This window comes from Lagopus leucura, unplaced genomic scaffold, assembly GCF_019238085.1.
Source record: "Lagopus leucura isolate 7727_CA_CO unplaced genomic scaffold, USGS_WTPT01 Super-Scaffold_100014, whole genome shotgun sequence".
NCBI lineage: Eukaryota > Metazoa > Chordata > Aves > Galliformes > Phasianidae > Lagopus > Lagopus leucura.
In genome coordinates this window covers 8,671,730-8,696,165 of record NW_024962268.1, presented here as the reverse complement: position 1 = coordinate 8,696,165, position 24,436 = coordinate 8,671,730, and the positions used below count along the sequence as shown (strand labels likewise).

The 24,436-nt window shown below is 38.0% G+C and overlaps 1 protein-coding gene across 5 annotated transcripts in view; it reads right to left on the bottom strand.

The window, feature by feature from the left end:
- LOC122182103 (cAMP-specific 3',5'-cyclic phosphodiesterase 4D-like) overlaps positions 1-24,436 on the bottom strand; it is a 268,281-nt gene that overhangs the window by 44,868 nt on the left and 198,977 nt on the right. For 4 of the 5 annotated variants that reach the window (XM_042875099.1, XM_042875097.1, XM_042875100.1 and 1 more), the window contains exon 2: positions 2,871-3,062. In XM_042875099.1, coding sequence (XP_042731033.1) covers positions 2,871-3,062 — 192 coding nt within the window. Of the gene's footprint in view, positions 1-2,866; positions 3,063-24,436 lie in introns of those variants that run through there. The other variant, XM_042875101.1, reaches the window with a different exon arrangement.

The window sequence follows — 24,436 nt, the reverse complement described above, 5'->3', positions numbered from 1 at the left end:
TAATTTTCAGGTGACAGAAGATAGGTATTTAACGTGTTTTCACTGTATTTCACAATCATCTAACTTCCACTACCCATCCAATCTGGCATTTACACATATTAGCAAATTATGATTCACTAACAGAAGACACACATTACACAGAAAAAATAGTCTACTTCAGTAAGAGGACAGAATAACTTTTCGAAGATCTTCTCCTTTGCCTCTCTCAAATTTATTAATTTTTCAACCTGGACTAGGACAAAGCATTTGATACAGCCTGTACAACATTCTTTTCACTAAGCTGGAAAGACATTGATTTCATGAATGGAACTGGCTGGATGGTCACATTTCAAATGCTGTGGTCAACAGCTCTATGTCCAGGTGGAGACCAGTGACTAGTGGTGCTCCTCCAGGGTCAGTACTGGGACAAGTACTGTTTAACATCTCTGTCATTTACATGGACAGTGGGACTGAGTGCATCCTCTGTAAGTTTGCTAGCAACACCAAACTGTGTGGTGTGGTCCACATGCTGCAGGGAATGGATGCCATCAAGAGAGATCTAGACAAGCTTGAGAGCTCAGCTTTTGTGAGCCTCATAAAGTTCAACGTGGCCAAGTGCAGGCTCCTGCATCTGGGTTGGAGCAGTTTCAAACATGAATACAAGCTGTGTAAGTACAGGCCTGCAACTATGTGGAAAAGGACGTGGGAGCACTGGTAGATGCAAAAGTTAGCTCGAGCCAGCAGTGAGCATTTGCAGCCCAGAAAGCCAAGCTTGTCCTGGTTCTAGAGACACTGGAGCCCTGAGCAATTATAGAATCATAGAATCATAGAATTTCTCAGGTTGGAAAAGACCTTCAAGATCATCAAGTCCAACCACGACCTAACCATACTACTCTAGCTCTAACAACCCACTGCTAAATCACGTCCTTGAGCACCATATCCAGAAAAGATTTTTAAACACATCCAGGGATGGTGACACAACCACCTACCTGGGGAGCCTATTCCAGTGCTTAACAATCCTTTCTGTAAAGAACTTTTTTTTCTGATATCCAACCTAAACCTCCCCTGGTACAACTTGAGGCCATTTCCCCTTCTCCTATCACCTGTTACCAGTGAGTAGAGACCAACCCTGCTGTCATCAGCAGCAGCAAGAACCTCAGCTAAGGATAATGCTGCACCTACAACAGAGCAGTGCAAGATTCAGGCACAGACGGGACACAAGTGCTGAAGAGCAGTGCAGCAGGAAGGGACCTAGGGGTGTTGGTGCCCACAGGTAAGCATAAGCCAGAAGTATGCTCTGGCAGCCACAGGGCAAACTGCATTTTGGAATGCATTAACACAGCACAACCAGACTGGCAAAACAAGAGATTCTCATGCTATATTTAGCATTGATGCATCCCAATCTAAATACTGTGTACAATATAAGAGTGTTAAGATCCTTGAATGTGTCCAGAGGAGGGAACACAGTTGGCAGAGGGTTGGAAGGCATGTCCTATAAGAAGAGAATGAAGGTAGTTGGGTGGTCCAGTCTGGAGAAGAGGAGGTGGAGAGATGACTTCACTGCTCCCTGCAGCATCCTGAGGAGGGGAAGCAGAGGGAGGTGCCGAGCTCTGCTGCTGGGCACTGATGGCATGATGCACAAAGTTGCTGGAGGAGTTTTAGACTGGGCACTGGGAAAATTTTTGTACTGTGAAGTTGGTCAGATAATGGATTAGGCTTCCTAGCAAGGTGGTTGATGCCCCACCTAACTCAGGACATTCTGTTTTTATTAATATGATTTGAATTTTTGGATGGTCCTGTGTGGAGCAACAAGTTGGACTTAATGATCCTTGTGAATTCCCTCTAACTCAGAATATATTCTGTAATTCTATCCTATTCTATCGTAAAAGAAATCTAGCTAGCTGGTAAAGGGGAGTGATCTTCTCTCCCTAGTCCATGCTCATGAAACTCCATCTGGAATACTGCACTCAGCTCTGGGTTCTCCAGCAGAAGGGAGACATGGAACACATTAATAACGTTTCCAGAAGAGTGCCACAAAAGATGATCAGAGAGCTGAAGCACCACCCCTTTGAAGACAGGCTGAGGGAACTGAGGGTGAAGAAGAGAAAGGTTGGGGTAGATGTTGTTGTGATCTTTCAGTATTTAAAGGGAGCCTACAGGAAAGATGAGGAGGGACTCTTTATCAAGTATTGTAGTTGATAAGAGAAAGGGTAATAGTTTTAAACTAAAAGAGGGTAGATATAGATTAATTAAAAGGAAGAAATTTTTTTCACTACGAGAGTTGTGAGGTGCTGGAACAAGTTGTCAGAAAAGTTGTGCATGCTCATCCCTGCAGGTTTTCAAGAATAGGCTGGATGGGATCCTGGGCAACCTGGTCTAGTGGAAGGTATTCCTGCCCATGGCAGCGGGCTGGAATGGTTTGTAGGCCCTTTCCAACCCAAACCATTCTGTGACTCTATGACAAGTAGTAAATCTTATATCTAAAAACTTACAAATACCTACTCTAAATAAATGGGGGAAAAAAAAAAAGAAAAAAAAAAAAAGAATATTTTGAAGCAGAAATAGAGTTTGTATAGCTTGAGTTGAAAAAATCTTAATAACCAAGATATCACAGTTCTCTTTAGTGTTGTGAAAATCAGTACTGGTTTCCTTCAGTATTCTGTCAAAGTTAGTACAGTGCATAAGCACATCAAGTACATTTTCAAGATAAGCTTTCAAAATACTGCAGAAACAAATAAAGCATAAATAATGAAATAATTATCTAAATATCCATGACATCAGTAACACAACTGATTATTCTCTTTGAATTTTAAACATTTCTTGTGGCTGGAAATATGTTAACACAATTATAGCCCAAAACATATGCTAAAAGAATTTCATAATGTACTTACATATCACTGGCAATAGAGGAGTTCCTTGACATAGACTTCGGAGAAAGATCATAGTCACTGTCTGACCGGTAAAGGAAAGACTCCCTACGTTGACTGTGGACAAAATTTGCCTGAAGAATTAGCCCTGATCCAGGGCTCGTCATGGGATCCAAGGGACTTCGTCCCGATGACGTACCATTGTCCACATCGAAACTGTAAAAAGAAAGGAAAAAAAGATTTGTGCCATAGGCATAAGAGTTTTGAAAGTAATGAACACTCTCCTGGCAAATCAGTAGGCAGATTTTCTTCTCGTTAATTGGAGAAATCATGATCTGGTCAATTTCACTGCTAATGCAAAAACAAGGTACATAAGAAATACAGTGTACAATGGCTGATAACCAAAAAATAAATCTGAAGAAAACTAAACTTGGTAGTGGAAAAAAACAAACCACTATTAGGAATACAGGAACCTATGTGCTTCCCTGTATGCTGATTACTTATGAGCTCTCTGCATCAGGAACATGACACAGTTCTCTTCTTAAGGCCCCATCTCTCCTGAGGTTGACCCTCATTACTCCAATTCCTAGTGGGGTGAGGCAGGTGTTCTTTTTGTTATGGAGTACCCATTCCTCATACTTCATTACTACTCAAGTACTTCAAGAATGTATTTTGTCTCTTCTCAATAAATCAAGCATGAATAATGTGTATTTGCACGCACTAGAGGGAGGTAGTATTTTGAAATTGGAATGAATGAATGAGCTCTGTGATCACTGCCAAACAGAATGACTACTGCGGCCATTCTTGTCTTACACCTTTGAACTCTGCAGTTTCAATCTAGTACTTCTAGTTATTGTTTGGTAGTTCCGAAAGAGCACTGCTGTCATGAGAGACACAAAAAAAAAGACAGAGACAGCTCCACAAAGGGCTCTGAAAATCAGTACAAAGACCTTGAATGGGACTCAATTAATTAGAAACCAGAGCAGGGTAAGCAGCGCTGGGTGATGCATTCATAGCAACCTGTGCTGTTTAGCAGTGTGATAGCTGTATTTGGTACCAGACAAGAGTCTTTTTGGATTATGTAGCTCAGTTTCTAGATTTCATGTTGTTGCAGTATGGACTCTTGGAAGTCATGAATGACTGATTAGCAACATTTTGTCTGCATATGTTAAGCAGACATGTTGGAATGTGTTGGAGCACATTCCAATAGGCCAGAAGTAGAAGGACATCTGTTTCTCTTGATTGCATCTCTAAAACTGAAGATAAATTTTAGTTCTAAAGCATGTGAGAAAAGGTGTGTATAACCTTGGTTTACAAATACTAAGCATAGTAACAGGAACTCAAGTAATGCTATTAAAGCACACAGGAATGATTCATGAACAAAAGGACCTATCACATAACTTTTTAAGTGTCAGTAAGCTTTAGAATCTAACAAACAATTCTAAAAATAGATTTTTTGAAAAGAGTGTTCACATGAAGGATAACCCACTGTTTTCAATCATGTCTAAGGGCAGTTGAAGAGAAAATAGTTGGTACGTATCAGCTCTTGATTAGACTTCAGCCTGGCACATGTCACAGCAGGTACAAGCTACTCTCTGCACTAGCTTGCTTCTTGCTGTTATCTACCACTGACCTGAGGCTGCCTTGTCAGCAGTGGTGATATTTCACTGAAGTGACAGAACTCCTCCAGCCTTTTTGCATGCTGAATTAACTAATCAAATAAATCTACACTGCCTATATATTGCCTCAGAAAGCAATTTTATTTTTGTTCAAAAAAGTTATTAAGAAAGAGCTACTAACAGGCATTAAACAGGTACTTTTCAGGTAGCAAAGTAATCAAAGTGTATAATAAATCAGGCATAAAAAAAACTCTAATAGACCAATACAGGTTATAAATACAGATTATTAAACAAATCAACTTCAACAGATGTTTCCAAAACAATTCACTAGCAGTTAATACTAAGACATATACGTTTTCCCAAATTTGGGAAATTCTTTTAATTATGTCAGAGTACTTCTGTGTCTTCTAATACACTCTCATTACATAACATTATTGATTTCAAACTAAAAAAAAAAAACCATAATCTGCATGACAGTGAATGAGAGTTCTGCCACCACTTTGCTGAATGATTCTGGACAAAGCAAAGCTCCTTTCTTTGTTTCATTTTCCCTGCTTTTGATCACTGTGAGATCTGCTCCCCCTCCCCCCAAAAAAAGTGAAAAAAATATTTCAAAGGGCAAGTCAGTATGAATACTACTGTGACTGTTGTTAGATAAGATGAATGTACAAGATAGTATGAATGGCGAAACAGTAACAAAAAGAAATAAAAACTGAAATAACAAAAAGAAATAAGATATCCTTGCAGCTTATACGACCATACATTAATGTCCATATTACCATTACCACTAGTCCGACTACACTACTCATTAGTAATACTAACATTGATAGATACTGATAAAGACATCGATATAGATACTGATTTCCTTTGATTTCCTGAGTATTTCAAGAGCAGAAAAAAATACAGTGCCAGTTAAGGTTTTGGAACATTTAAGAACTCAAAATCATGACACTTACTTAATTGCCAAAATAATAACATTATTTTCTTCAAACAGATGCAAAGAAACACAAACTCCTAAACAAAAACAGTCTGCATATTTTTTTCTGCTAAGGACAAAATGGTAGACATTGCATGCAGTTTTATATAAAAAAGAAGGTGGTTATTTACTCCTGTGCTTAGCAAGACTAATTTCTGAAATACAATATTATTTCAAATATACATATATATAGCTTGTAGAAAACCTGAAATAAAAGCTTTAGGGTGGTATAAATGAAGATAAACATGACTCTGACTCAGCAGGAAAATGCTAAAAAAAGGAATGTCTATTAAATTAATTTTCTTCATGGTGGACTTAATTATTCAAATACATAAGTGGTCGGATTTCACTGGATTATAGTAACATGCAGTTTTATTTGCAGATTTGGTTTTCATCCACCTTCTGTGACACAATATGAATATTCCCTTATTAATTTTATTTTTTTCCAGTCAAAAACTAAGGCCAAGCTTCCATGAATGACTTCACTGTCAGGTTATTAAATATTGACCATAAAAAGATGATAAGTCAGTTCTATAAAATCAGAGTTAGCTGGCATTGAAAGGCCCCATTGCTTGCCCCACCAGCTAACTGCATATGCAAGATGTGCACATAGCTGTTGTGGTAGGAATTTTGTGATACTCTATTGTGTCCACTAGATGGGTGTCAAAAGTAAAGAAATGGATCCAGATATATTAGCTAGGATCTGGCTCAACGAAGATATCTTTTACGTAAATACCTATAATGAAAAGAAACATTCCATGCTACAGCAAAAGAATGAATGTGAATATAGCACTGGTGTGGCAAAAATGTGTCTGTATAAAAAGTTTCCAAAATGCTACTGTAGTTAAGTGTCTTTAACTTACTGAGGTGTGCTAGCACTTTTGGACATAAAAGGTTATAGAAATCTAAATGAAAAATGCTTTAGTAAGTTGAAAATAAAATGTTCCCTTCTCTGAATCTTGAGTCTCTTTTGCAAGAAATGGAGACACTTGCATCAAGTTAAGAGAGAATCAGAATGGGGAACTCAAGACTTTGAGAACGAGTTGTTTTCTTTCTATATGCACCTAAAAAAAGATTAAAAAAAAAGACTAAGATACAGAATGGGACAGACTCTCTAGTTTGCCTGGGCAGAAATTGCAGAAAGTTGAATGTGGTTGCTTCATATTTATTTTTCCATTCCTGTAAAATTTTAAACTGCAGTGAGAATATGTTGTGAATGAAAAAACAACCAGTGATAAACCAAACGTTTTTCTTTTGTTAGTTATCCTCCGCCTCCTTGCACTTTTTGGTAGAAGAGGCTCTTAAAAACAGGAAGGAGCATGGAAGTTGTTAACGAGGGTCCTAGAACTGTTTTGCTACCTTTTCACCGACCCATAATATGCCCATTTAAAGATATCATGGATCTGCAGACAGCGCCAGGCACTCCGCATGACTTATGTAAAGCTGAGCTGCAGTTTTCTGACAGGAGCATCTAGCACAGAACCCTCACAGGACTTTCTGTGTTCAAAGAGCTTTCCTGCTCTGTAACTGCAGAGATGTAAAAGCTACTAAAAACAGTGCTAATTCAGCAAGTTCCACATGCGCATTTTGACTAAATCTGTTATGACGTTACTGAATACTCAAAAGCCCGTCTTATCCAGTGTTCAGCGACAGCAAACATGGCATTAAATGGAAGATCAGTCTTTTTTCCTTTTTTGGCTATTCACTGTGTTTGCACATCTTTCCCACCACATATTGTCCAGGTTCTGTAGAGAGAAGGGGATAAAGGTGATGAACTCTCTTCAGCGACTTGTAAACTTTCATGGCTGACTTCCCATGCTCCTAATAGGACAAGAAGTGCTAACATCACAAGCTATCTTCAGGGAGATTGATGATTGATGATTTGCTTCAGACATACTGGGAATCTGTGGACAGGTTCAAGATCATATATCTCAGCAGCACTGCTTCAGTGTGAGCAACTGCACAACTTCCTCACACTGTGAGGAATCCCTCAAAGAATCCCTCCACAGACTTTCTTCCAAATTCTTGAGTAACTTTTCTGCTAGTCCCTGCAAGTTGCTAAAATGAAGGAAGGAGAAAACTTACATACAAAATTTATTCACCATTACATAAGGAGTAATAACATCATATTGAATATGTACAAGATGGATGAAAAGGATGAAAAGAAAATCTTAATGTTGCTCTTACCTACTACTGAGAGCTTAGCAACTTTATTTTTTTACTTTTTGACTTCTCTTTTGTTTCTTTTTGTAGAGAAGTTAGCAATAGTAAAATAAAAACTCCACTTTTTAAGAAATTAAGTATTTAGGAGACTTGTATGAGTATCGATTGAATTACTGCTGTTCCCCTAGTAAGTGAGATATTCTTAGTACATTCAGCCTCTCCTGCCTTGGAAGCTATGGGGAGGAAGAGAAATTAGCTGATCCTATAGGGACACCTTATCTTTTAAGGCCATCTTTAACATTATAGGATGAAGCAAGACCTGAACAAGTTGAATTTGTCTCCTGTTATGGGACCCCTTTGTCCTAGTGCTAAGCAATCTTTCCAACCTTTTACCTGCCCAGTTATCTATATACTCATCTCAGTGTCTAGAATTCCTATCCTGTCCAGTATTTCCACTTGGAAGCAATAATCCCATCAGACTGAATGGGTGTATTTTCCTTAAAAGCAGTAATTCACTGAAGCTATCCCCTGCAGCAACCTCCTTTGGGTATGGCCTCCTTTAGAGCAAAACCAAAGTAATAAAACTTCATTTACATCTCCAAGAAAAGAGCAAGCTATTTACAGCTTGTGCCCCAGGCCAGGGCTCACACATAGAGGAGACAGCCAGTAGACAGTAGAGTAATGGAAAGATCAGATGATCCACTCAAATGCAGAATCCCAACTTGCCCCTTGGAATGCCTGAGCTGAGAAAACTTGGCATAGATGCCAGGTGGGCATCTCACCTGGATGGCTCTCTCAGGAAATGGCCATAGACAAAGGCCACAAGCACCCATTTCTCATAGTTCAGTATGAAAGTCCAGGGTAGGGCAAGGCTGTAAGAAGGGATATGACAGGTAGGCTGTGTTCTTAGGCCTTCTGTATATTAATTATTATGTATTGTGAAGATTTCTCAAATCAAAGCAGAGTAGTTTTGTTCTTAGATATGATTGACTTATTCTGCAGTAATAATTATAGGTTATTTTAGCAGACAATTTCAGCTACAGTGAAAATCAAGCCAACACTTGTGACACAATTCTTTAAACAAGGCACAGTTTCTTGAAATAATGTTACCAGAAAGCATTCTGAGTAAGACAGACCCAAGCTCTCAGTTAGAGAGGAATAAATGAAGAGGAATGTGCAAGGAATAAATAAAGACTAACAGTCTTTCCTCTGGAACAGGAATTACCTGAAGAGAATATGAAGAACTGCATTCTCTTTTATGTATTTTAGGCAGTTAAATTCTGTTTCAGCTTAAAACAAACTACATTCACTGAGTTCAATAAATCCAACTGTAAAATCGTCCTATGATTTGCTAATACACCAAGTTATTGTTAAATTTCTTTATTAAATATGGATTTTAGACACATATCACATTAATTAACTAGATCAGACAAAGACTTTGATTATGATTTTATTATTTCTCTTGGACATTTTTTAAAATTTCTTATTAATGAGCTAGGTATTAAATTGATACAACAGCTGACTGGGGTTTTTCCCTTGTTGCCAGAAATAGTTTTCCAGAATTTAATAATGAGGAAAAAGAAGCATTTCCTTTATCAAAATAAGACAAGTTGACAGTAATCAGCCCTTGTTATAGGTTCTAACTGGATTGCAAATGTTTAACAGATTATCTTTCAGCATCAGAAAAAAAAAAAAAGAAAAAAAGCTAGGCAAAAACAAATCAGTGTATTTACATAATTGAGTTGCAGGCCTGAAGTCCATTTCTTATTTCTTATATTGTATTTCTTACATTAATTCCCTCTCTAAGACCTTCCAAAATGTTTCCTGACTGACTATGCAGTGATGCAAGACAGACCATATCTGGTTTTCTCTTCCTACTTTCTTTTCCGTCTCCTCCTCCACATCTAACAAAAACTAAAGACTTGAAGGAAATGGGGGGGGAAGGGGAAGAAGAGAAAGAGAAATATTTATACTGACAGTCAAGAAGAACTATCCTGTCATCATTCCAAATTTGGAGAAAAAAATCCTTTATATATATGATGTAACTGGTATTTTTATTTTCCCTGTATCAAAGTTAACAAAACCTGTTACCATTGTTGCTTGCTTGTATGTTCAGTGAGTTGTAAGCAAATGATAATAAAAGGAATGTATGACCTACATCTGAATTTTATTTTACCATTGTACATTTGAGAATTCAAACCAACTGCCCACTTGTGGCTTTGGGTTTCCAGTTAAACTATTCAGCGAGTGAGCTCTATGATTAACTCCATTTTTAGATATGCTGTGGATAGATTTTCCAGCATCAAAACTACAGGCAAAAGAAGAAAATATGCTGTTTCATAAAATTTCCTTTCAGCAGTGTAACTTGGCTTTTGCTCTCAGCGTACCTGTTTAGGACATTAAATTCAGAGAGAAGAAAGGCTTAAAGCTAGTATTAAAAGTCCAAAGAATGGACAAATAGAAAACACGTCTCAAGATTTTCAAGCAAGAGGATTAGGAAATGTAGCCAGCCTCTCAAAACAAACTGCTGCATGATTTGATATGAAGTTTCCAAGCAAGGAGCTTCCTGTGATATCTATTCTTTCTTTTGGGGGATTTTGCTTTGAACAGTGTCATGATACTGAATTCAAGGTGTATTTCTCATCCTTGCAATTCTGAATGAAACATCAGTTCCGAGTATTTGGCACACAAGCCTGCAGAGACTTTGCTGAAGTTCTTAAATTCATTTGTTTCTACTCCCTAGTACTAGGACTCGTTTTTATTTTTAAAATTATTTATTTTAAATATTTATTTTATATAATTTTATATAATTTTATTTTTATATAATATTTTATTTATTTTAAAATTATTTATTTTAGGACTCGTTTTTTATTATTTTTTTTATTCTTTCCTCAAAGATGATCACCCTTTACTTCGCATTCTTTATTCTCTGCACTTGGTCCTTGCAAATCAACATTTGTATTAATGTAACATACAGAAATGAATCACAGGTTCCAGATACTGTTACACAGATTTGATGTTTTGATGCCTCTTTGAAGCTGAAATATTTGGCTTATCGCAGCATAACAGGAATGCAAAATAAAAAAATGTGGGAGAAACAATATGCAAACTTATTTTTGAAGACATCTGGGAATATAACATGAATGTAACATCAGAAACGGATTGCCACAGAAGGAAAATCCAATTCACTGAAAGAATTCAGCTCCCTCTTTCAGTGAATTCAGTTGGATGTCATTATCAGAAACAGCCAAATTGTTTTTCTGTTCTTTCTCAGTTAATTGTTTGATGAAGCAAGCACATTAAAAAGAAGAGGCAATTCCTCAGAAATAAAATATTTAAATCAATATCCTGCAGTATTGCGGAAAGCATACAGAATACAGGAATCAGATATTTCCCCAGGCCTAACACTGCCATGGGTCGGGAAGATTCCTGAAAAAAATTCCATGAAGCCTTCGTATACAGCCTCAAGAACAACAAACGCTCAGTGTGGTTACAGAAGATACGGTTACATCTGCCCTGTGCTTAGTGTCAGAAATCTTTGGAAAAGAGTACTCTAGTCAGAAGCTGACAGGAGAAACTAGCTGTTCCTCACTCTTGCATATATGTATACAAGAACTGCGCCTGGAACACAGAAGATAAGATGTGGGTTGTTTTTTTTACCATTGTGATGTGCACTCGTAAACAAGAGAATACGAGAAGAGTAGACAGTAATGGACAAGATAAGAAAAGCTGCAGTTGTCTTTTTAGGGTTAACAATGTGTTGCTCTACATTCCAATGGAAGCTCTATGAAAAGGAGGTATCATTTTACTTGACAAGCAGCAATCTTTCTCTATTTGCAATAAAATAATGTTGGCAATAAATTAAATATGAATTCTACCTGTACAAGAACTCTTGTCTGAATACATTAGCAGCAATTGCCACTTAAATCATAGCATAGATTTCTTAAAGCTTAAAAACAGAAGGTATTAAGTGTTTCTGAGTTTTAAATTTATAATTTTTTTTTTTTAATTGATTCATTGGATGCCTTTTTACTTCCCTTCTCTACATACTGGTAATTTAAACAGGTAATTTGTGGGATGGGCTTCTTTTGTTTGTCTGTTTTTGTACACTTTATTTAGTTTGACAGATATATTAAATTATTAATTGTTGCCAAATCCCTACACTCCTACAGCTATCAAGGTCTGCTTCACGATTTGGGCTCTGAAATCCTAGCTGCAGTTCTGCCACATACAAGCAACCTTTAAAGGAAACAAAAAGGTCAGGAGATTGAGGTGGAAGGATGCCAAGGCATATCTTGAGTGTATGTGCTCATACTGTATATTATTAGGCCTTCAGATACTGATGATAGACCTTGAGTAAAATCACCTAAGAATCCAGAAAAATAATTCACATCACTAGTTCTCTAGTCCAAAACAAATTATAATTTATAATAATGTCTCATTTTTGGTAATTTTTTTCTTGATTTTTATTATCTTATTTTTATCATGTATTATGTTATTGTAATGCCTAATAAATATCTTTACTTAAGAGGTCCACCTTCATTACTAGGCTCACCTCTGTGCAGGGGAAGATCATGGTACAGATCCTCTGGGAAGCTATGCTAAAGCACATGGAACAGAAGGAGCTGATATGGAGTAACCAGCCTGGCTCCACCAAAGGCAGATCCTGCCTTACCCACATAGTGGCCTTCTTTGATTGCCTTAATGGACAAGAGAAGAACCACTGATACCACCTGTCTGGACTTCAGTAAGGCCTTTGACATGGTCCCTCATCACATCCTTCTCTCCACATTGGAACGATATGGATTTGATGTGTGGACTGCTCAAAGGATAAGGAACTGGTTGTAAGACGAAACTCAGAAAGTGGTGATCAATGGCTCAATGTCTGGATACAGATCAGGGATAAGTGATGTCTCTCAGGGGTCAGTACTGGGACCAGTGGTCTGCAATATCTTCATCAGTGACATAAGAAGCGGGATCGAATGCACCTTCAGCAGGTTTGTGGGTGACACCAAGCTGTGTGTTGACGTTGACACACCTGAGGGACAGGATGCCATCCAGAGAGACCTAGACAGCTCTAGCAGTGGGCCCAGGTGAACCTCATGAGGTTCAACAAATCTAAATGAAAGGTCTTGCACCTGGGTCACAGAAACCCTCACTACCAATATAAGCTGATGGAGAAAATGACAGCACAGCACTACCAAAAAAGACCTGGGGGTACTAGTGGATAGGAAGCAGTATGTGAGCCAGCAATGTGTCCTCACAGCCCAGAAAGCCAACTGGATCCTGGGCTGCATCTAAAGAAGCATGGCCAGCAAGGAGAGAGAGAAGTGATCCTGCCCCTCTACTCTGTGTTGGAGTGACCTCACCTGGAGTACTGCGCCCAGATGTGGAGCTCTCAGTACAAGAGAGAAAAAAAATGGACCTGTTGGAGTGTGTCCAGAGGAGGATCACAACAATGATTCAAGGGATGGAACACCTCTTCTACAAGGACAGGCTGAGAGAGATGGGGCTATTCAGCCTGGAGAAGAGAAGGTTCTAGGGAGACCTGATAGTGGCCTTTCAGTATCCAGTGGGGGGGTTTAAGAAAGAAGGGGACAGACTCTTTAGCAGGATCTGTTGCAATAGTACAAGGGGAAATGGTTTCAAACTGACTGGAATTTTTTTGCAATAAGGGTGGTGAAGTGCTGGAACAGGTTGCCAAGGGAGGTGGTGGATACTCCATCCTTGGAGAGATTCAAAGTCAGGTTGGACCTCTCTGAGCAACTTGATCTAGCAGTGGGTGGCTCTATTTACTGCAGGAGAGTTGGATTAGATGACCTTTAAAATTTCTTCCAACTCAAACAATTCTGTGATTGAACTACATTCATTCTGTGCACTCAGACAAGTAAAACTACAATGAAAGTTTAAAATTTAAGTTTTCATCAGCATATTTATGCTCAACACAACTAAACAAAGGTTCCTAAAACAATTCTAATATTGATGTTTCCTTCTCTTTTACTTGATTTTTGACCGTAATGAACTGCATATGAAGCTACTGTGTTCATACCTGTGCAGTTAGAGATATGCTTCCTCATGTGGTTAATCTTTACACTCTTGATTTTGCCATTGTTTTTCTCAAATTTTCTTCTCCAGCTTCCTGTAGATTATCAGAAGCTATTCTATTGGACTACCAAAGCATTCAGACTTTAAACGCAGTGCTGCAGATTTGATTTCTAAAGGCTAGTACTTAGATGAATGTATAAAACATCTTGGTTACAAGACATATTTGAATGATCTTATCTTTTACAGATTTCAAGATCATCAGAACATCTCATCCATAATTTCTTTATGATTAACTAGCATTATAATATGTTGCCTCTTAAACCTATCCTGCTACTATACTGTCAATAAAATTTTACTTACTGTGAGATCCCTACTATGCACATGATTGTTGGAACCAAAAAGCAAATGCTAATAACAGAATGCGTTAGCTGTTAACAAAATATAAACATGTTATGAGGTGTAAAATTACTACATGTTAAGCAACTAAATGCAGCTAAAATACCTAGATGAGCAGAAGCCTGCAAATTCTGAAGAACAATTCTCAAATTAACTTGGAGCAAGATTAAACAAAGCACTAGCTGCTAGTCTTCCTGATGCCACATGCACAGCTTAGTACATCTTGCTAAGGAAAAAAGTCTCTCTTTTGAGGAATGTGGTAACAAAGATATCTGCTTACAGGCTCTACATGAAATAAGGCATTTTTTTCTAGTATTACACCGCCTGGGAGCAGATTTGATGTAGTGAATTGAAACAGGAACTGAAAATCCTCACTTTTTAATAAATGTGAGTGATGTTAAGCTGTTAAAAAATCATTTTACATTGCAAAATAAAATATAGCATTCTTACCCAGAAAGCAATGTCTATCTAAAATTTACAAATCAGCCCACTACATACAGAAATATTTATCTGTAGAACTATGACTACATTCAAAGACAATTCAGGCTTTTCCCATCAATTACAAAGTTATCTGTAAACACAAGCCAATTTCAGAGACTGAACTCTGTGCTCCAGTTCACATTAAGAATCTGGGAGGGGAACAGACTGATTGCTTTCTGATGTGCTCATCCATCAACCATCTTCTCTGCTGGAACTGCTTCTGCTGCTGCCATTCTCTGTCAGGAAAAGCATGTTGCCTTTCCTCACCCAACATGTGACTGAAGCCTTCCCCCTAGCACCAAACGGCTGTGTGTCAAAAGCATTACTAAATTTTATCAAATCATAATGATTAAACTACAGAATGTTTTGGGATAAAGTGATTAAAATTCCATCCATTCACGAACAGAAAATAAAAACTAAGTAAATCAGGAGCATCTTTTGCGTTAAGTTACTTCAGTCTTTCAGGAAAAATTCTGAATGATTAATTTCACTTCGCGCAAAAATCTGCTTGGCAACTAGATTTCAAGAGCCTATTTTCTTGATATCGACATCATTACTAAGGTTGGGACAGGGCATGCCATAATTGCTGGTGCCAAGGAGGTGATCATATTACTCTGGAAACATTACAAAGTGCAACCTAGCAGCCAGAGAAGGAGAAATGTCAGCTCAATGCCCCAGTGGATAAAACTGAAAACATGAGAGCATAACATTGCTTCTTTAGGAAAAAGCTGCATTTCCAGCTATACTTTAATGCATGCCAATTATTTTACCCTGTTCCCAGAATAATCAACAATTTTGCCAAATAAAAAATGCCTTTCAAGCAGTGCCTTTCAGCTAAACTTGATTTACATGCCCAGAGCCCTGATGAACCCATCATGCATATGATGCTGTACCCTCCACAGCAGACACAATCATACATGCACAATCAGTCACAACAACTGTGATTCTGGAGCAGAATTTACAAAGTCTTCAGTTCTTAAGGAGAAACTTTAAACAGATGCAGAGCCCTCCAGGCATCTGAGGGAGAGAGAGACACTGCTGTTTTCCTCTATAAGCTACCAGGAAATTCTTTGTTCATTCTTTTCTTTTGCAGGACTGAAGGAAGATAATAGGATACACAAAACAGTTCTGGCGCTGGATGAGTCATCCTGAGTGAATCACTTTATCCCCTTCTGTGCTTCCATTTCCCTACCTGCGAAATGGATACTTTTTGAAGTGCTGAGATGTGGTAGCAAAAAATAAATTTTGTAAGGACTAAAATTAGTTCTACTGGGAGTAGCGGGGCAATGGGAATATCAGAAACTCTGCTTTTTAAGAAGCTATAAAAAGTTGATTTGGAGCAGAAATGTATGAGTATTGCTGCTTTTCTCACAGGAAACATTTGAAAGAACAGGAAGAATGTGAAGGAAAGCCTTGATATGCTACACTTCTGTGAGATTATTATGAAATTTCAGGTGAGATAATCTTTTTTTCCCCAGAGGAATGATGGAATTAAAACAACAACAACAACAACAGTAGTAATTATTGCAGCAGATTAAGTATTACTGAGGTCTAAAGGAGATCAACCTGACAGGGGCCAAATCTGTGCTTGGCATAGCCTGCTGCACAGCCACGTGCCAGCACCTCAGCAAGCATTTCCTCCTGGGAATCTGGCAGTTCTGTCTTAATGAAATCTTGACATACATATTTTCCTCTCCTACATTTTTTTTTTTTTGTTTCTTCCTTCCAGACATGGCTCTCTGCTGACACACTAGAACCTGCCTTTCCATGAGAAACATGGTCTATTAAAACGACAGACAATTAAACAGGCAGGTACAATATATTCTTTGACTTTTTTTTTTTTCCTCTGTATGCTGAAAGTGAAGACAATACAGACCGACATTGTTTCTATCAGGCCTTGTGTGAACGAAGTAGCACAAGTGAAATGCCAATGTATTTTGCACTAATAAACTTAAGCATAAAAATATGACTGCAATTTAGAAACACAGGCATATCTTTACAGAATGTTCATGGCTTTGTACAGTTTTAGAGAACTACTACAAGAATGCTTGAGTCAAAGATCTTGGTTAAAGCAAAACAAAATCCTGATGAAATGTTTTAATGTACAGAGTTGCTTGTACTTTCAATAGTAGCATTCATGCAATTCTTTGATACCTGAGAACAAAGAAATAAAAGTAGTGGGAATATCTGTCACTGTGTAATCTTCATGAACTATTGTTTTACACAGTATTGTTTTCCATTGTCTCTATATTCCATCCGTTATGCAAAGCTGGATTTAATTTTTTTTCCAACCAGCTGCAATAAATAGCACTGTACAAGAGCTGACTCTGCAAAGCTAAACTTCAAGAAATGGAGCCTCTTCTTTTGCTTCAATGAATGCTGTATCTGAGGCTAATTGAACATTAAGGAAACTAATAGTTAAGGTGAAACTAGACACTGTTCCTGAGCTGCACAGAGACAATACAGCAATGTCAAAGAATTCTGCTCTGAAAGTCATTGTTTACCAAGACTATTATAGTTAAACACAGCATGGTACAGAATATACAGCAGCAGGAAAAGGTGGAATGGACTGGATATGTGTGTGCAGAAGGGAAATGAAATCTAACAGAGGATTCATATCCAGCAAACTCATCTTTTCTGGCTCATCTGTATCTCTGTCAAATAAAACTCTGTCTACAAATACTTTCATAAAGGAATGACAAAAAGCATATTCTAAGACCTGACAGCATTTAGTTTTTCTTCTGCAGTTAGAAAATGCATGGCACTTTTCATTAACACTTTTTGTTTCACTATTACATTTCAACAGTTTCTTCCAAGGAATTTTGATCTGGAAAATAACTTTTCCTCCATTTTGCCATTCTTTTCCAGGGAATGTTTAAATTAAAATAATTTCTAATTTTGAAGCAAACACCCAAGTATTACCATGGTTAGTATCTGAAATGACCAGGTGGTTTGCAGCTGGTCATCTTAATGATACAAGGGTTACAATGTTTTCCCTTCAGTTAGAGGAATCATATTGGACCTCCCATTTCTTGTATCAGCAAACAAGTAAGAAAACAATGACTGGTTAAGACATTAATTGATTTTTGGTCATCTAGAAAATAAAAACACATGCTTCCCACCCATCTGGAACTTGTAATGGTACCAACAGCATATGTAAGAAGTTATGTTTTACTGTTGAAATAAATAATTGTGACAGTTGCAAATGCAGAATATCAGCAAATAAGTCATAAGGCCATCATGCTGACACAGGAAAGAATGCATTTCTGAGGTGGAGAAGCTGTTGGACAAGACTTTAAGTTTTGATGGCTTTACAAAACATCTTTTCTTAGTTATACATTTCCAGCTTTTTCCAAGAATGGAAATTATAAGAAGAAAAATACACTGTTACACAGCTGCAATTTTTCTGCTTGCCAAAAATGCAAATGTAATTACTATCTATGAATCAAAGACAAATGATGGAACAGCTGATAAGCACTAGCAGGAACTTTATGGAAACTTAGATCTCTAGAGCTGAAAGTCAGTTGTATTTGGGAGGGCTTCATATGCATGTATGTAACTGTGAGCATGCGAGTTACAAGCAGATCAATAAAGAAGAAACAAGGTAATAAGAGGTAAATAATTTGAACTGAGATTTTATGAAAGCTGCCACCACTTCTACCACCAGAGGTCCAAAAAATACTTCCTAGCATCTTTCCAGCTCAAATTTCTGGCCCTTAAATAATGGAAAATATATGTCAGTTACTAAGTCACGAATCAGAGTTACTAAGCATAAAACAGTCCTTGTGCCAGTATCAGCTGAGTCACTTCTTTTTACATTTTCTCAAAGGTCCTGAGCTTAAAGGCATCAAACACAAACCGTCATTTGAGTCCTACACAAACATAGATAAGCAGAGATCTTTCTGTAGTAGTAGGGAATTCAGACAGCACTGAGGTGACTCATGAGTAAGAAGACCATTAAACCAAAGACCAAAACATATGCCAGCTTATTCAGCATTTACAAGAGGATGCATCAGAAAATAAACTTCTGAGGACTAGGTTGGAAAGGGCACAGGTTCAATACTGCTGATCCAGCCACATCTTTTTCAGGCTCACTGAAAGAAGAGTAACTGAATAGTTTTCTTCAGAACAAACACAGCCTAGATTTAATTGTATACAAGCAATTAATGATGGGATTGTACTTCCTAACACTGATCACCAGCAAGTTTTGAAACAGTAGTCCCATTGCTTTGATCCATACATTTTCTTGTCATGTCTTCCAAAAATATTCTGATTTTTACAGGATCCTTCATGCTGTGCACATCTGCACTTGAATACTTGAATACTTTATTTTGTTGTTGTTGTTGTCTGTCTGTATTTCTCCCTGATTCTTCTCAGATTTCCTCTTCATGTGAGTACAAACAAAAGATGAATATCGTATGGATTTCCTGTTAATAGTCTGTGGTAACAGCCCAGTAGACAGCCTCATCATCCTCAGGTTCCAAACCACTGAATTCTCTCTCCCGTGAAACTTAATTGTGTTTTAAACTTCTAGCAACTTATGACAGACAAGTATCAAATCAGGATATGCACATAATAAAGAAAGGGAGAAGGTAACTATGGTGAACTTTTTGGACACTGAATGCCTCTGATCTAGTGCAGTAGCTGCTACAACAGGCACTTGACAATGAGAAATAATGCCAAAACATTAGTTCTCAGTATACTTAAAACTGTAGGCTTTCTTGTATCTTGTGATGCTGAGAGAAAAATACTAAATTTCAAATGAGAAAAACAAAACTTTGTTAAATTACAAGGACAGAATTCAAATTTAGAAGTAGATTTACAATACTGATCAGTGGACAAAACAGCCAAAATTATCACTATGCCTCTTGCAGACCAAAAAACAGCCCAAGTGATTTAAGCATAAAGTTTTCTCCCTAGTGACACAGAAGGCACATGCCCACTATCCCGTTATCTGATTCATAGGTCTATGTTACTGAATTAATTAAGAAAAGAAGTCAGGGAAACACCACTGTTTTCCAGACTGAAAAGCATGAAATCACAGTACTTCCTGACGTGCACACAATTCCTCTTCTCAGTCACATTTTACAGCAAAAGCATCATCACTTCTAGAACGACTTTTTCAGAATCACTAATAAAATGAGTTGTGAAACAGTGGATAGTAATGGTAAATAAATCCAAAGGAATTTAGAAAAAAAAGGAAAAAGAGCCAGACTGTAGGGCAGGAAACAAAGGAAATCCAAACCCAATAGCCCAATTGTTTGATGCTGTAAATAAGCTGAAGATATAGTATACAGTTTCTTCCATCTAAACCAAGATTTGTTCCCAAATAAACAAGAAGTCAGGAATTGCTTGAGTACAGACTATTTGAGATAGCAAAGTATATTGTACAAATGGTTTGACTTCCAGGTGGTTAAGAGATAATAAGAAAAGTAGGAAATTAAATTATTACATAATTGTGGGACATTTCAATTTCAGAATTCACACCATTTTAAAACTGATGGGGACATGAAAAAATTTGAAACTCATTTGAAGCATTTAGCATTTAGCAACATCTGCTAAATGCTCCTCTCAGACTAACTGCCTAGCTACAAACTGCTTTGAAGCTGCATTTTACAAAAGCACGTTCAACTGGAGCAGTCCTTTGTACATTTTTAATTGCTTTCACATCACTGGACATGCTTACAAGCAACCTTGCATTACACTGGAAGTAGGTGGAAAATGCATCTTGGTTCTCCAGCATAAGCAATGATCCTTTACAGGTCTTAATTCCATTTCCAGTCTGACAGAATGCATGTTGGTTTTCACTCTGTCCATTACTGACCTTCTTAGGGTAACTCTGTGTAGGTTTCTGTTTGGTAAGCAAACAAGTACATTAGAACATCAACAAAAAGAGACTTAAGGGGCAGGTACTACTGAAAAATGTCTGCTGATATATCACTAGCAGATACACTGACACTACTGTTGCTCTTTTGCTTCTTCGAATTTTCATTCATTGTAAATTTTCATGAATGAATATGCTCAATTTTACCGTTACCAAATATGTCAGAGGTAGCTTAGACAGTTGTCTTACACTTTTACAGCAAATGCAGGCCTTTTGACTTATAAATGCTCATATTTAATTCATAATTTTTCTTTCTGTGAGCTAGGGCTACATCTGCCAACATTTTTTTAATGCAATTTCAGACATAACAAATTCAGAATGATGAATTGGATGTGATCTATATTGTACATGGGAAATGGCATTTGAGTCTATCAGGCATCCTTCCTCTGCACTTCCTTTTTCCTATCTACATGAAACCTCAGCAGATAAAAGCCTTATCATAACATCTTTATACAAAACAAGAGAAGTAAATACACATATGAATCAAGAGTAAGAAGAAATAAACAAAACAAAAAGATGTTTTTTGTTCTGTAAAAAGTTGCCAGTGCAACTTGGAGAAACTTGCAAAGCATTTTATTTATAAATTATGTGGGGAAGATTTACAGTATGGATTTTCACAGATGTGCATGTGTGGAAGTGAGGTTCTCTAGCGAGCCACTGGGAAGATGGCCCCATGGACAGCACAGAGAACCTATCTGTGATGGTATGAAAATCCAGATTTTCTGAATGGTCCTCCAGATGTACAGTTATTTTATAGAATCTTAGAATCCTTAGAGTTGGAAAGGACCTTTAAAGGTCATCTAGTCCAACTCCCCTGCAATGAACAGGGACACCCACAACTAGATCAGGTTGCCCAGGGCCTGATCCAGCCTCTATTTGAAAGTCTCCAGGGAAGGGGCACCCACCATATCACTGAGCAACCTGTTCCAGTGCCGCACCACCCTCACTATAAAAATTTTTTCCCTTATATTTAACCTAAATCTATCCTCTTTGAGCTTGAAACATTTTGCCTTGTCCTATCTCCACAGTCTGTTCCCTTCTTTCCTGTAGCTCCCTTTTAGATACTGAAAGGCCACTCTCAGGTCACCTCACAGCCTTTTCCAGGCTGAACAGCCCAGTTCCCTCAGCCTGTTCTTGTAGGAGTGCTGTTTCATCCCTTGGATCATTTTTGTGGCCCTTCTCTTCATGTTCTTCAATAGGTCCATGTCTCTCCTGTATTGAGGACTCCACATCAGCATTCAGTACTCCAGGTGAAGCCTCACCAGTGCAGAGTATGGTCTAGTGGTCTAGTATTAAATGTGGAGGTTGGTGGCTCTGCCTGTGGCAGGAAGGTTGGAGCTTGATGATCCTTGAGGTCCCTTCCAGCCCAAGACATTCTATCATTCTATGATTCTATGAGGGGCAGGAGCACCTCCCTGATCTGCTGGCCACACTTCTTTTGATGTAGCCCAGGATATGGTTGACTTTCATGGAGTCATAGAATGGCTTGGGATGGAGGGGACCCCAAAGATCTTCAATTTCCAACCCCCTGCCACAGGCACGGCCACCATCTTTCAGATCTGGTACTGGACCAGGCTGCCCATGGCCCCATCCAATCTGGTCCTGACCTCTAGGGATGGGGCATCCACAGCCTCTCTGGGCAGTGTGCTTCAGCTCCTCACCACTCTCTCTGTAAAGAACTCTCTGCACCTTTCTGGGCTGTGAGGGCATACTGATGGCTCATGTCCAGTTTCCCATCCACCAGTACCAGCTCAGGTCTTTTTCAGGAGAGCTGTGCTCAATCCTATCACCCCCCCAGACTGTATTTGTAATGGGGGGTGTCTCAACATAGCTGCAAGGTCTTGCATTTGAATTTGCTGAATATTTGCTACTAAAGCATGATTGAAAATCTGTTTCTCATCAGCAGTTTAGGTGTATCTGTCCCACTGCAGGTATATTTTATACCTAGCAGAAAACCCATGGGCACAGAATTGTTTGCAGACTGGCAATGGAGATGTGACTTCTCTACTTGCTAGGGGTAGTGGTGCCTGGGATTAAATGGTATGGTCCATCTGGAGGATATTATTATCCCTTGCTTGGTCATGGATATAGTTCTTTTGGTTCCTGCATGCAGGAAGGTTTTGGTATGCAGCCCACATATCTTAATATAATAAGAAATGATTCTTTACTTATCTTTCATGTATTCAACAAAAAGTAAGTATTCAAGAATGACAGGATTGTCTTTCAAATTGTGAGGTTGTAAAAAACAAATAACCAATCTCTTCCTCACCTTTTCATTTTTGAACCTTTGGTGTCAAATTTATAACCTTATCTATCATCAGTGGACCTTGAATTTTTTAAATGTGAGGTCTGAGAATTTCACTGTGCTACTGTATGAGTTAGGTTTGTCCAAAAATACCTGGAATTACGCCAAGCAGTACATAATAGAAGTAAATAGATTTTTCATTGGTTTCATTGACAAAGTATGTGGCATCTAGAGCACATCTTCTGAGACAGATGTCTAAAATAAATTATATTAGCTATACCCTGAGAGCATGTATTTCTGACCACTAAGGGTGTGAGACTGCAACTTTAGGTAAACTCATGTCTGCCATGGTAGACATAGCAGCCATCTGTGTTCTGGTGTGCTGAATCCAATCTGTTTATATCTTACACTGAAATTGTGCTTCTCATGAAAGCATGTTGGAAGAAATGTGCCCCTCATCTTAGAAAAAAACTGCAGCCAACTAGTTCAGCCATGGTGTTATGAAAGGGAATAAATGGGAGAATACTTTTTTGGAGATACCTCATTATTGATCCAGATTTGAAAACTTGGGCTACTTTTTATCCTCAGCTGGACGATCTGTGAATAAGTTTTTGGACACCCATGACACCTGCAGCATTCTTTTTGTAATGCTAGAGATAGAAAATGAAGTGCCTCATCCTTGCTGGTCTCACGGTCTGGCTAAATTTAAATGGAGCTTTGTCCACAACCTGTTAATCTGCATATGTGCAGAAGGAAAAGATTTGAGGACAAACTATGCTTTAAAAGCAGAATCATCTCTCCAGGAAAACTAAGCATGGATAGCTGGACACTAAAGCGAATGGCAGAGAACTATATCATGTGTTTGCATGCAGCGAGGGAAGAATAGCATGTATGTTTTACTGGATTGATTGATGTGGCTTGAAATACTGCATCTGTGAGTATGTGCCCTTTCTTTGCTGGAGTCAAACTGCCATTTGTTCTGTCTGGTGTGGATTACAATACTTTTGCTTGTTTAAAAAACATTATTTTAAAACAGCAGTTCTTATTACATTCATGTTAAAGTAATTTGATGTTATGTTGGCAAGGCTAATACTTCAGCTGTACAAAAATGCAGAGATGAGATCATGCCAAGAAATTGTCTTGAAAAGAAAAACAGATACAATTCTAAAACCACTGACTCAGTTTGCAGTGACAGACAAAAAGGCTAATGGGCATGATAAGTAAGGGTACTTAATAAAGAACTAATCTTCATTTTATCACTGTATAAAAACCTTGATGTGCACAAGCCTTGAGTAATATGTGCAGTTTGGTCTCCATATTTCAAGAACATAGCTGTGTTTGAAGAAACGAAAAGATTGGCAGCTAAAATGGCTTGGATTGAGCAGCACCCTTATTAGGAAAGACTAAGAAGGCTACAACTCTGCAGTTTTGACTTGAAAATGCTAAGGAGATTATGACTGTGCTTTATAAATCATGAAGATGGTGGATCAAGTGAATGCAGTATCTTTTACCAAATGCCATAATGACAGAACTGAGGGACATCTGTTGAAACTAACAGGATGCCAGTTGGGAACACAGTTAAAAAGCACTTTCTCACTCAGCTTGCAATATAGTTAGAAGGCTGTGGAGGAAAACTGTACTAGCAATTTCATAAAAGAGATTAGCCAAAACTTTAGGCAACACATCTACACATAGGCAAGGATTCATATATAATAACCCTAACGCAACAGCAGAAGTTGAGTAGGTGTTCAAGTTCCCTCTTTTGATGAAGACAGATTAGGC